Source organism: Miniopterus natalensis, chromosome 1 (assembly GCF_054644295.1).
Source record: "Miniopterus natalensis isolate mMinNat1 chromosome 1, mMinNat1.hap1, whole genome shotgun sequence".
Lineage (NCBI taxonomy): Eukaryota > Metazoa > Chordata > Mammalia > Chiroptera > Miniopteridae > Miniopterus > Miniopterus natalensis.
In genome coordinates, this window is record NC_142081.1 from 24,627,543 (window position 1) to 24,640,767 (window position 13,225).

The 13,225-nt window shown below is 37.3% G+C and overlaps 1 protein-coding gene and 1 non-coding gene across 2 annotated transcripts; one reads left to right on the forward strand and one right to left on the reverse strand.

Annotated features, from left to right (window-relative positions):
* The first annotated feature begins 59 nt into the window (after nucleotides 1-59).
* Nucleotides 60-12,299, forward strand: ERH (ERH mRNA splicing and mitosis factor). The gene is given in 5 exon segments (XM_016223877.2): nucleotides 60-218; nucleotides 220-279; nucleotides 2,382-2,469; nucleotides 5,877-5,997; nucleotides 11,803-12,299. Coding segments are annotated over 5 exon segments (510 nt in total). The 5' UTR covers nucleotides 60-80; the 3' UTR covers nucleotides 11,906-12,299.
* LOC148094061 (U6 spliceosomal RNA) lies at nucleotides 5,600-5,706 on the reverse strand. Its single transcript, XR_015716279.1, has one exon. It is a non-coding gene; the product is annotated as a U6 spliceosomal RNA (small nuclear RNA).
* Nucleotides 12,300-13,225: the final 926 nt, after the last annotated feature.

Consider the following 13,225-nt stretch of genomic DNA (forward strand, 5'->3'; position numbering starts at 1 on the left):
ACGGAAGACAAGAGTGTTGAAAATAAATTATTTTTCACGTTCCGAAAGATTTCCTGTGTATCTCATCGCCCTTATCCAAGATGGCTGAAACAGAGCCGGAATCTCCTCTAGCTGCCGGAAGTATGTGGGACTCTATGCTCCAAAGACTCTTTTCACGGCGCGTTTCTGACGACTTCCGGCGGCTCCTCTCGCGGGGGTTGGCTGTTGGCGGCGTTGTGGTTAAGCTCGTGTGTGGCGGTGGTGTCGGCGGCGGCTGTAGCGAAAGAGTTTGGCGCGATGGTGAGAAAGGGCTGCGGCTCCCCGAACCCCTAACCTCCCCGGTACCCCTTACCCCTTACATCTTTTACCCAACCCATCTAGCGCGAGCGTGCTGCTTCCCGGCCCTCGGGCTTGTGGGTCGACCCTTCCCCTTCCCGCCGCGGAGACTCTGGGCCTGGCACTAGGCCCTGGAGCCCGGGTCCGCCCTATGGTTGCGCGCCCTCCTGCTGGGTCGGGCGGGGCGTGCGGTGCCAAGGATGCGCTTTCTCCCGATGGCTGCTTGGTAGAGGCACACGTAGGGATGCTGTTCTTTCCTTTCAAACGCCCTAGCCTACTGTGGGAACAATGGCCCAGGGAATGTCTGAAAACCTGTTCCCAAAGCTAACAGTTTGAATTTATTGCACCCAGGGTGTGGGCCAGGAAAGGTCGTCTTTGCTTTGTAGTGTGCTTTCGCAACTATTCACTTTTCTGTGCTCTGCCTTTAAAAATATATATATATATATATACACACACACACACACATACACACACACACACTTTTTTTTCTCTTTTCCAATACTCCCTAGATGCCTGGTGTGGAGTTACTCTCAGCCCTCAAGCCTGTTCTTACCCGCATTTGCATTCTTTTGGAAATGGAGGCTGAAAAGATAGGCTCAGCTTGAGGGCCCAGATTCCTTAGACTCTGACCCAAATACTAGTGGAGTGGGTGGGTGAGGGGGCTTTTTTTTTTTTTTTTTTTTTTTTTTTTAAATCCACAAAAAGGAGATGCTCATAGGGCATCTTCAACTTGAAGAGATTACTTCAACTTTCGTTTCCTGGTTGCTGCAGTTACTTACTGTTCACAAGTTATGCAGCTATTGTTAAGAAGGCACTTTTTCAGGTTGTACTTTTCTAAATTAAGATAGTTCAATATTTGACCCAACATAGTCTAAGAGGACTACTAAGTGTTTCCAGTTCCTGTTTTGTCATAACTAGCTATGTGACGTTGGGCAAGTCATTTTATCTCTGAGTTTCCTTCTTTGCCATTTGTGTCACTGTTTGGTATTGTGTTAAAGTGCTTAGATTAAAATCTGAGAAAGTGACGGCAGTTAATATCAACCCATTCTCATTGGATAAATACCAGTGATAATTCTTTATAGGATTAAAAATTAGAATTCGTATGTAAAACGAACTATTACTGCCCGGCCACCATGGTTCAGTGGCTGAGAGGACGTCACGATTGGATTCCGGTCAGGGCACATGCTTGGTTGCAGGCTAGATCCCCAGTAGGGGACGTGCAGGAGGCAGCCGATCAATGACTCTTATCATTGATGTTTCTCTCCCTTCCTCTCTCTGAAACCAATAAAAACTTTTTTTAAAATCATTTTAAAAAATGAACTATTAGTGGTTCAAAAGTCTTAAATACTTTTACTTTTTAGGTTCTTTCAAAGCTAATGAGCAAAATGTGTTGGAGTATTTCTTCCTCAGTAGAACTACTGAGAATATAGGGTTCATGTTTGTGAGACTTGAAAAAAGTTAACAGCCAGATTAACATTCATTGGAGTGAATCACAGCTGATTGGTAACCTGAGAATAGGAATTTCATTAAGGTAATTCTGCAAAAAAAATTTTTTCTAACCAGGTTTCACAATCTTATTTTTCTATTGTGGCAAATAAGTTTATATAAATATGTATATTTGCCTAAATGTACTTATATTTTGTGCATATATTTATAACTTTAAAACATATATTTTGTAGTGGTTGTTCTCCCAAGAAAGAGGACCATAAGGAAATCAGGGACTAAATCTGTCCAGAAGAAGAAAAAAACTGTAAGACAAGTATATATGGATTTTTAATAAAACCAAAATGTTCCGAAAATAGCTCCAATAAGAAGAAAGTAACCAAAACTGGTTTGGAAAGTAGTATGATCTTAAACTGGTAACAGGAAAGCACTGCCACTTAAAAATAATCATTTTGACGACAGTTTTGTAAATTTGGTCATTTGTTTTTAGTAATTTATAATCCTTGCTTTTATGCAGTAAATATTGAAAATAGTGAAATTTGCCATGAAGGATTTTATATCATACTATGCATTTCTCAAGTATGAATTAGAACCTTATATTGAAATAACATTTTCCCTTGCAGTCTCACACCATTTTACTGGTACAGCCTACGAAGAGGCCTGAAGGCAGAACTTATGCTGACTATGAATCAGTGAATGAATGCATGGAAGGTGAGTTTAAACACTAGTCAAGGGGTAGAAATCTTTTTTTCCTGGCATTCACTATTAGAATATATCTCATTTAGGAACTGGGTTTGTTTTTTCCTTCAGATTTCTTGGATTCTTCATTTGAGCAAAGGAAGTAGATATTTAGGAATGGTGTTAGAAAATAAAAATCAGAGAATAAAGGCAAATGGAACCAAATTAGTATAATTGTTGTGCATTTGATAAGCTTACACCATCCTGAAAAGAACCATTAGCTCTTAGTGAACTATTAGATGAGAGCACATAGATTAGATCATCACTAATTGCATTCATTCTTATATTTAATCATTACATCACTTAAGCCAGTTGTGTATGCCTTGCATCCTTCCTAACAAATTGCCCATTCTTTTCATATAAAGATTTTATAGTCACTGTTTTTGCTGCTGCTGGGTTGCTAGGCATGTCCTGAATTTGTTGCTATCCAAAGCTAACTGGATTCTACTTAAAATCTGTTCTTTGGGGTCCAACAATGGATAGACCTATGGGGGAAAAGCTGCTTATTAATAATTAGAGACAGCTTCTAGGTAGCTGGCACCATGCCTTTTGCCAGTTTTTTAATTGAGTTTTCTTTTCAATATGTTTTTATTGGTCTTTTAGAAAGGAAGAGAAAGGGACAGAGAAATAGAAACATCAGTGAGAAAGAGACATTGAACACTGGCTGCCTCCTGCACGATTGAGCCTGCAACCCAGGCATGTGCCCTGACCGGAAATCTAACCTGTGACCTCTTGGTTCATGAGCCATACCAGCCAAGCGAGTTGTTTTCTTTTTGTTGAGTTTTAGGAGTCCTTTGTATATTTTGGATAACAGTTCTTTATCAGATATATTTATTGCAAAGGTTTTCTTTTTTAAATTTGTTGTTGAAAGTTTTACAGATGTCCTGCCACCACCACCCCCATTGACACCCTCCCCTCCTGCCCCCTCTCCAGGCTTTCATCATACTATTGTCTGTGTCCATGGGTTATGCATATATGCCTATAAGTTCTTTGGTTAATCTCTTACCTGAGGCCCCCCACCCACCCAATACATCAGTCTGTTGCATGCTTCAATGTCTCTGGATCTGTTTTGTTCACCAGTGTATAGTGTCTTAGAAGCACCAAAGGTTTAAATTTTGATGAACTCCAATTTATATATTTTTTTCTTGTTACTTGTGGTTTTGCTATCATAGCTAAGAAGCCATTGCCTTACTCAGTCATGAGGATTCTTGCAAAGGTTTTATAGTTTTGGCTGTTACATTTAGGTGTCTGAGCCATTTGGAGTGAATATTTATATATGCTGTGAGATATGAGCCCAACTTCATTCTTTTGTATGTGAACATACAGTTGTCCCAGTACCTTTTGTTGAAAAGGCATTCTTTCTCCATTGAATTATCTTGGTATCCTTGTCAAAAAGCAGTTGACCATAAGTATATGGGTTTATTTGTGAACTCTTGTTTCTATTCCATTGATCTCTATGCCTGTCTTTATGCATAAGTATTACCATGCTGTCTTGATTACTGTAGTTTTATAGTAAGTTTAGGAATCAGGAAGTTTGAGTCTTCCAACTTTGTTCTTGGAACAAATTGTTTTGGCTATCCTGAGTCCCTTTTATTTCCTATCAAACTTAGCGTCAGCTTGTCTATTTCTACAAAAATAGCTAGACTTTTGATGGGGGTTGCATTGAAGCTATAGATCATTTTGGGGAGTATTACCATCATAATATTCATTAAGTCTCTCAATCCCTGAGCACAAGATACTGTTCCATTTATTTAAATCTTTACTTTCAATGACAGTTTGTAGTTCTTGTTGTATGTTTTGTTTCTTTTATTAAATTCATTTTTAAGAGTTTCATTTTTTATACTATTATACATGAAACTTTTCTTTAAAAAAAATTTGATTTTTTTTTTATTTATTTAATTTTTTTTTAGAGAGGAGCGGGGGTTGGGGAGAAACATCCATTTGTTGTTCCATTTATTTATGCATTCATTGGCTAATTCTTGTATATGCCCTTACTGGGGATTGAACCCACAACCTTGGTGTATGGGGACGACCTTCTAACCAACTGAGCTACCCGGCTAGGGCCTGGAGCTATTTTCTTTTCAGATTGTTTATTGTTGGATATAGAAATACAATTGATTTTTGTGTATTGATCTTACAAAAGGTCCTTCAGTTTTGCTGCATTCATTAGTTCTAATAGGTTTGTGTGTGTGGGGGGGGGGGGGTTCTTAGGATGTTCTATATACAAGATCATGTCATTTGTGAACAGAGATCTTTGCACTTCTTCCTTTCCCATCTGAATGCCTGTTATTTTGTCTTCTTTCTTGTCAAATGACCCTGACCAACACCTCTAGTACAATGTTGAATGCAAGCGGCAAGAACAGATAGATATTGTAGTGTTCTTCCTAATCTGAGTGGGAAAGCATCTAGTCTTTCACCATTAAGTACGATAGTAGCTGTGGGACAGTGTAAGTGTTTGAAGTGGGAATGGACTGAAAGGTTACGCTTGCATTTTGTAGGAATGAGAGGAATGTGTCACTGAGTAAAAAAGTTAATGTACTCTTTAGATAATTATATTACTGTAAGATTTCTATCAGTGACTTCGCTCATTTTGTCTTATTACTTACATTTGAATACTTACGTGCTTATTCCATGTGATAGTGCTTTTTATGCATTATTTCACACTCTTCACAACAGCTCTATGAAGATACTATTATCTTCGTTTGACAGGGTTCAGGAAATGGAGTCAAGTCTCTGAATCTGGAATCAAGGATGTTAGATACTGTTATGATAATCTCCTCATTGCCAATTTTGTTTTGTTTTTTGTTTGGGAGGTTGTTTTTTGTTGTCTGTGTGGTATCTTTTTTGCATTGCATCAAATTTTGAAAGCAAAATAGAAAAATATCTATCATTCCCAAGTGTGGTAATTTTCTCTACTCTGAGGCTTTAGGAATGTTTGTTTATTGAAAAACCTGATAAGACCCATAATTTAGTCCTCACTTGTTTGAACCATCATATGACAAGTCTTTAAAGTCCTTTTAGATCCAGTGGCTCGAAGTAATCATTTTATTTTATTATCAAGGCACAAAATACCAACATTTTGGTGAATTTATAAATTTTTTTTTTTAACATGGAATGCTTCATGAATTTGCGTTTCATCCTTGCGCAGCGGCCATGCTAACCTTCTCTGTATCGTTCCAATTTTAGTATATATGCTGCCAAAGCAAGCACTGTACACTTTTTATAAAATTACTAGTAACAGTTAAAACAGATGTGACCAGCTTACTTTCTTTTCCCAGCCCAAGTTTATCAAAATAAGTATTGTGATACCATCATATAACACTACTGATATCCAAAGTCTATGCAATTGTAAGATCTTGGTTTCTCCCCCATTCTCTTAGGCGTTTGTAAAATGTATGAAGAACATCTGAAGAGAATGAATCCCAACAGCCCCTCTATCACATACGATATCAGCCAGTTGTTTGATTTTATTGATGATCTGGCAGACCTCAGCTGTCTTGTGTAAGTATTTACCACCATGTCTCTTAAGTTGTATTTTTCTATTGTTTATTCATCTGTTTGAGGTGGTTTATGGTATTGGGAGCTAACTGTATGCCTGACACTGATCTTTGCATTTTGACTGCTAGGTAGTAATTAATATTTCATCTACATATGGCTCATAAGTTAAGTTGGCAATATAAAGATGATAAAGACACAGGAAAATCTAAAGAACTTTGCTAATTAATACAGTTAGTGTGCAGAGAGGATACAAACTAAGAAGTTCAAAGTCCTGATTCTTTGTTTCTTAAACCAAACAATCTTTTTTCTTAGTTTTTTTCCGCCTTATAGTCTTTGTCCTTAACACAGTTGACTTTGGATTTAAACTAAGGTTATTTTGTCTTCATAACACTATTTTTAAAATGTAAGTATATGCAGGACTGATATGGAATTTAATTTTAATCCTACCCAATGTTAACCGTGTATATTTTGGTATGTTAGGGACTTTTTAAACCCATGTGTTTTCTATTTTCAGAAATTTGTCAAATTAAAATTTTTTTGGGCCAGATACTGTGCTAGAAGTAAATGTTTTTCAGTGGTGAAAAATATGTAGGGCCTAATTTTAATATAAAAAGCTCAGAAAGCTGTAAGAGGCCAACAAAGCTGCAGTTATGCTAATGAGAAAAGTAGAATTGTAGGCAGCCAACAAGGAGAGCAGAGAAATGATGGTATATGATCTAGTAGATAGTGAGAGACTGATGGCTTTAGTTAGGATCTTGGACAGTTAATTAATACTAAAGTAGGGAGTGCAGGCAGATGTGGAACTTTGGGGAAATTATTTTCTGATTGTTAATTAGTTATCAGGAAAATAGGAAGCATGGACACCATTTAGAGTTAAGGGTGAGGGAGGAGGTGTTACAGGTTTGTGAAAAGAGGTAGGAAGTAATCTAGGAGGGTGGAGGGATTAGGGAAATGTGTGATTTATGAGGTATCTGGTAATGAATTTAAAATGAAATAAGTCATTGTGATAATGGTTTTTTTCCTAGTCACTTTTTTTTATTTATTGATTGATTTTAGGGAGAGAGAGAAACATCAACTTGGTGCTCCACCTAGTCATTCATTGGTTGATTCTTGTATGTACCCTGACTGGGGATTGAACCCGAAACCTTTGCATAGCAGGACCATACTCGAACCAACTGAGCTATCTGGCCAGGGCCTAGTGACTCTTAACCCTATAGTTACAGGTAGATAATTAGCAAATACATTGTTAAAAGTTGAGGGTATATGCAAGGGACTGAGTGACCATGAAATAAATGTAAGTGGGGGTTGGGGTGGGGTGGAGACAGAGGTAGGATCAATTAATTATAGGTCCCAGTGGGGTCAAAGGTTTGTTGAATGTGAGATGATTGAAATTGGGATATTGAAATTGATAGTAATGACAAGGTAGTCAAATCTCTGTCTTCGAAGGTCTGCCATCTCTTCGATTCTCCACCAAGTTCACGGAAAAAAATGTCTCACTTGGGGTTGGTTGTGGGACAAGACCAGACAACTCTTTCATGCTGATACGTTAGCATGACAAAAGGCATCTCTCAGGCCACAAAGGAGAGGATGCAAGTTGGTTTGCAGCTAAACTAACATCTCAGGAAATGTGCTGTGAATATTTTCGTGGTTTTTTTTTTTTTCTTCTTCTTTTTGTTGCTGGAGAAATGGACAATGGGCACAATTTTAAAAGGTAAAGAACCATCAAGAGTGCTGATGTTGCTAAGGGTGTGAAAGTCCTCATGAAACATCACTGGCAGTTGAAGTAGAAAAATAGTAATTGGTTTGGATAAACGAAAAGCAACTAGTGATAGCATTCAGAAGGCAGTGTTATATGAAAAAGTGAAAATGCTGCATGCTGACCTCCTGAAAGACACCCCTGGAATGAGTGTTGAATGATTCGTTTAAGGCTAGTAGGTTGGGGTTTGATAATTTTAAGAAAATAACTGTTTGTTTATAGATTATAAACAGTATATTAGACATGTACTATATACAAGAAAGGTTAAAACGGACTCATTTGGGGGTCTGGAATGGATTAATTCAATTTGCATTATTTAATGGAAAAAAGTGATTCGATTTTTGAACAAATCGCTTCTTGAACAGCCTTCCAGAATGAATTAAGTTCAAGAACCAAGGTTCCACTGCATAGGAACCTGACCAAGGAAGGAAAAGGGACAAGATCATTGAAAGAAGAGTTCAAGGAACTGAGAGGCCCGATGTTGGCAGACTCCTCTACTGAATATGAAATCACCCATAACATACATACTTTCTAGAATTTAATGTTGAGAACAGGGAATGGGGTGATGAGTTACTTAAAGCTAAGGATGATGGTTTAGTCACCTTGAGGTTTTGGTTAAGAGCTAGCTGGAGTTTCATAATTAGCCATAGCTGTGTTTGAATGCTGACTCTGTCTTTGGCTGGCTGCCTGGGGCAAGTTAATTTAATATTGCTAATCCTTAATTTGCTCATTGGGAAAATTTAGATACATTTACCTCACAGGGCTACCTGTGAGGATCTAGTATTTGCTTAGCACAGCAGTATTGGCTAGATAGGAGGAACTCTATTTTTACATAGAGTGACAAAGTCAGAGCAGGGTTTTTAATTACCGGTCGATTGGTTATTTAAAATTTGCCGCAACTAGAATGATAGTTTTCAAATGCCACAAGTGAGTTAAATTGTACTTTTAACTAATAAAGAGGAGTTATGTTGGGGTTTTTTGACAGTGAAAATCACAAAGTAAAAAAGGTTTTAAGAGATACACTGCAAGTATGTCATTATGATAATTAGCACATCCTGCTCCTCCCCTTTTTCAGGGATTGTGACTTAAGCTGTTTACTCCTTAGACCAGGAATTGAGTCCATTTTTGGTTTGTTCATTGTTGTTTCTTTAAAAATATATTTATTGCCCAGCCAGTGTGGCTCAGCAGTTGAGCATCAACCTATGATCCAGGAGATGGCTGTTGGATTCCTTGTCAGAGCACATGCGAGGGTTGCTGGCTCAATCCCCAGTAGGAGGCGTGCAGGAGACAGCCGATCAGTGACTCATCATTGATGTTTCTCTCTCCCCCTCTCCCTTCCTCTCTCTGAAATCAATAGACTTTTAAAAAAAAAATAAATATATTTTTATTACTCCTTTTTTTTTAGAGAGAGAGAAAGAGAGGAACGGAGAGGGAGAGAGAAACATCCATCAGCTGCCTCCTATACTCCCTCTTACTGGGGATTGAGCCTGTAACCCAGGCATGTGCCCTGATGGGGAATTGAACCGGCAACCTTTAGGTGCACTGGACCCAACCAACTGAGCCACACTGGCCAGGGCAAGTCCAATTTTGGTTTGTAAATTATTGTGTACTTGTTATTAAGTTTACTTGGTGGTGACATCTGAAAATAACAGCTGTTTGAATATGTAGGCTGTTTTTATCTGTTTACAGATAAAAGGGACATTTTTAGTCTTAGTTATTGTAATGAGGAGGTACTCCTAATGAGGAAGACAACCTGATAGCAGTGAAGACACTGGCTAGTTTCACCTCTTAGCCCTCATAGCTTCTGTTCTTCTATGAACCTGCGGTCATTGAGCATAACACTAGGCTAAATGATTCATCTGTGTCAGCAGCTTGGGATTTTATAAATGTACTTAACATTTAATTGTCTCGTTTTCAAGCACCAGTTAACAGCCATCAACACACAGCTTTCCATAAAGAAAGCATTATTGCTTTTTCTTGAGTTGGAAAATAGCCCGCAAGTTGATGGATTCATAAATGTTCACTACTAAAGTGATCTTAGTTCTTTTCCAGTTTTAATATAAATATTGTTGTCTATTCTACCATTCCTTGAAGTAGACTAGATTAGTACTTTTTAAATTAGGAAGCATGAAAAAGAGATATTCAAAGAAAATTGGTTTTTTTACCTTTTAGAATTTTTTCATTGTAACAAACAGGCATTAATAAAAAGCCAAATGTTTCTTTTTATTTGATTAAGCATTTTGTAAAAGTAGAAAGCTTGTGCACTTTTAATAACCCACTGGGGAAGACTATGACAATGCCTTTGGAGTTTGTTTCTCTTACCAAAAATTGGAGTTCAGTGGTTATCAGTGAGGACTCTGCTCAGGAGTATTGAATCTTCTACTACTTGCCCAAAGTCAGCTAATAAGTCACTGTACTTCTTTGAGCCTTGGTTTCCTCTTTATAAAAGGGTAATAATTGTATCTACTCCCACAGGGCTGTAAAAAGGATTGAGTTGATTCAGATAAGCACTTAAAGCTATACCCACAAGTTGTCAACTTCTTAATAGGTATTTATGTAACTTTTTGCTAAGGTAAAAAATGAAACTTCTGGCTAAAATGAAATAATAATTGATAAATTAGATTTTTTGTTTTCCTAGGGCCATGATTTTCGACCTTTTTTATCTCATGGCACACATAAACTAATAACTGAAATTCTGTGGCACACCAAAAAATATACTTTTTGCTTATCTGACCAAAAAAAAAAAAGTATAATTTTGATTCATTCCCACCAGACGGTTATTATACTGTTGGCTGTTGTCATTTTTTTATTTGACAGTCTAAGGGGAAAGAGGTCAGTGCCCCTAAAATAGTCAGGTATTGCAAGTTCTAAAAATTCTTGCGGCACACCAGTCAAAAATGGCTGTCCTAAGGTATCCCTATGGTATTTTTTTTTTAGGCAAACTGCACCTTTACCTCTCTTGGATGCCATGCAGTGTTTCTACCAGATGGTATACATGGCTTTGAAACACTGGGATATGCTTTTTATTTGTGCAATCTTTTTTAGTTTTTTACTCCAAAAATGAATTTATTGCTTACCCAGCTAGTTTTCAGTTGTAGATCAGATGAATGTTTCTATCTTTTGAGTCCTCTAAAGATACCTTATTGGCTATTAAGTGATACTTTGCACTCCTAAAACCCTAGAGTCCCATTGGAGTGTCATTGCTAATGCTGTTCCTGACCCTTCTCTACTGATAAGAGCCATTTTTGAGCTTGCCATGTCTTCTAATAATTCCCTATTGGCCGGCCTCTAGCATTGTTTATTTAGAAAAGCAAGTCCTAAAATATAGGTTAAGAGGTTCTTTCTGTTAATTCTTTTTGGGGAAGAAATCTTTGTGGCAGTAACATGTTTTTAAAGGGTTGTTAGTTAATTTGGAAAAAAGTTAGCAAATCTGAAGTTGTGGTACTACTGTTTGGTTTTTATTTTTTAATCACTAAAGGAACCATAAAAATAATAACTAGGTAGGAGAAAGAACACTGTTTCTGGTAATACTCTTCATACTCTTTTAAGAAGTTGATGGATAAACGCGTTGAGCATTTCATTTAAGATCTCCAGGATCTCCAGGCCTTGGTTTCTTTTTCTGCTATTAAGATTGTACTAAGTGCCCACCCAGGTGGTTGAGCATGGACCTAAGATCCAGGAGATGGAGGTTTGATTCCTGGTCAGGGCACATGCCCGGGCTGCGGGCAGCCAATCAATGACAACTCTCTAATCATTGATGTTTCTGTCTCTCTCTCTTTCCCTCTCCCTTCTTCTCTCTGAAATCAATAAAGACATGTTAAAAAAAAAAAAAAAAAAAATTGTACTAAGTGATCTACAGTTGATATTGCTTAAAAATTTAATGTGTTATGTAATCAGCTCTTTTACATTTCTATTAAGTTCATGTATGAATATGTGTGTATCTGTGCCAGCATTTAGCAGCTGTAATTTGGGTTTTTTCTTTTTTAAAAAAAAAACAACACATGACAATAGTCAGTCATCATAACTTTGCTTATTACTTTTCTGTTCCTCAGTTACCGAGCTGATACCCAGACATACCAGCCTTATAACAAAGATTGGATTAAAGAGAAGATCTACGTGCTCCTTCGTCGGCAGGCCCAACAGGCGGGGAAATAGTTGTGTTGGAAGCATTGGGGTTTGGGGTGGGCTTGGAACACAGGTGTGTACAGCCATCTGTAGTGGAAGTTTTGTATTATAGTAACCCTGTTTCCATTTTGGTACACTCTAGCCAGGATTGAATGTGTTAGATGAAATGTGAGGATCTTGTTCAATCTGAACTCCCATCCCCCCCTTTTTTCTCCTTTCTTTTTTTACTTAAACATTGTTATGATTTAGAAGGAAGTTTTTCTTTGTCAGTTAATGTTGGTTACAATCCTTTAAAAACTTCATATCTGCTTTATAACATTCACTGTACTAACCCTTCTTCAAGTTGGAGTGGGAGGTGGTGACACAGTTTAATTATGTCCTGAGATAAAGTCTTAGTGAAAAACAAATAAATGTTCTTTAGTTATATTTTTTCCGATTGATTTTTTTTTGTCTCTGAGCATTGAATTTTCTTGCAAAGCATTATTAGTGTCAAACCAATAGACTGCTGCAGAATTTTAATTTTAATTTTGCTATGAGTTATGTGAAGCTAGCAAGCTTTCACCTTATTTTCCTAGCCTTGTGAGTTTCATTTGTAGACCCAAGGTTTGTACCCACTGTGGACGAAAACATTATGAAAGACTTTCTGATGACATGGCTTGTCTGTAGCAGCAGCCTGGCTTATCTTTGGTTACGTACTCTCTGTGGGAAGTCCTTGTGCCCTTCTCATAGCCTTCAGCAGTAGAATGCTGATTACCACTCTTGTATGGCAGTATAAGGATGAGGGAAAGACCACAGAAAAGTACAAGATAATGTACTTTTAATGTAAAGTGTGGTCACATTGTGACTTGAACATACACTATATTATACCTCCAGTCACTGAGTATGTGGACAATTCCTGATTCTGCTGTTAACCAATAATATCTTTATATGCTGGAAGTTTGGCAGGGTTTTTTTGGAGGTTTCATGAATGTCCCTATATTCCCCTTGTCCCCAATCCCACTTCTACATTAGGGCCATAACTATTATTCTTGCTTTATGCAGCATCAAGTTATAAGTTAGTATTTGTGTGTGCTCACTTTTTCTACAGAATAATAATTCTATTAATGTCATCACTGTATCAAAGGATTATTGAAATTAGGGTTCCTCACCAAAATTATGTATAGCTGTAGTTATTTCATGTGAACCAGCCCAGTTTTAAAGCCAAAATGTTTCCATAGAAAAAAAATAGATCCAAAAGCAAATGAGATTGTCTTACTTTTCACTTGGCCTCTCCTATAAATATAGTTTTATTTTTCTAACAGATATGATTATTTTTTTATTTCTGAAAAATACTCTAGAGCACATCTGGAG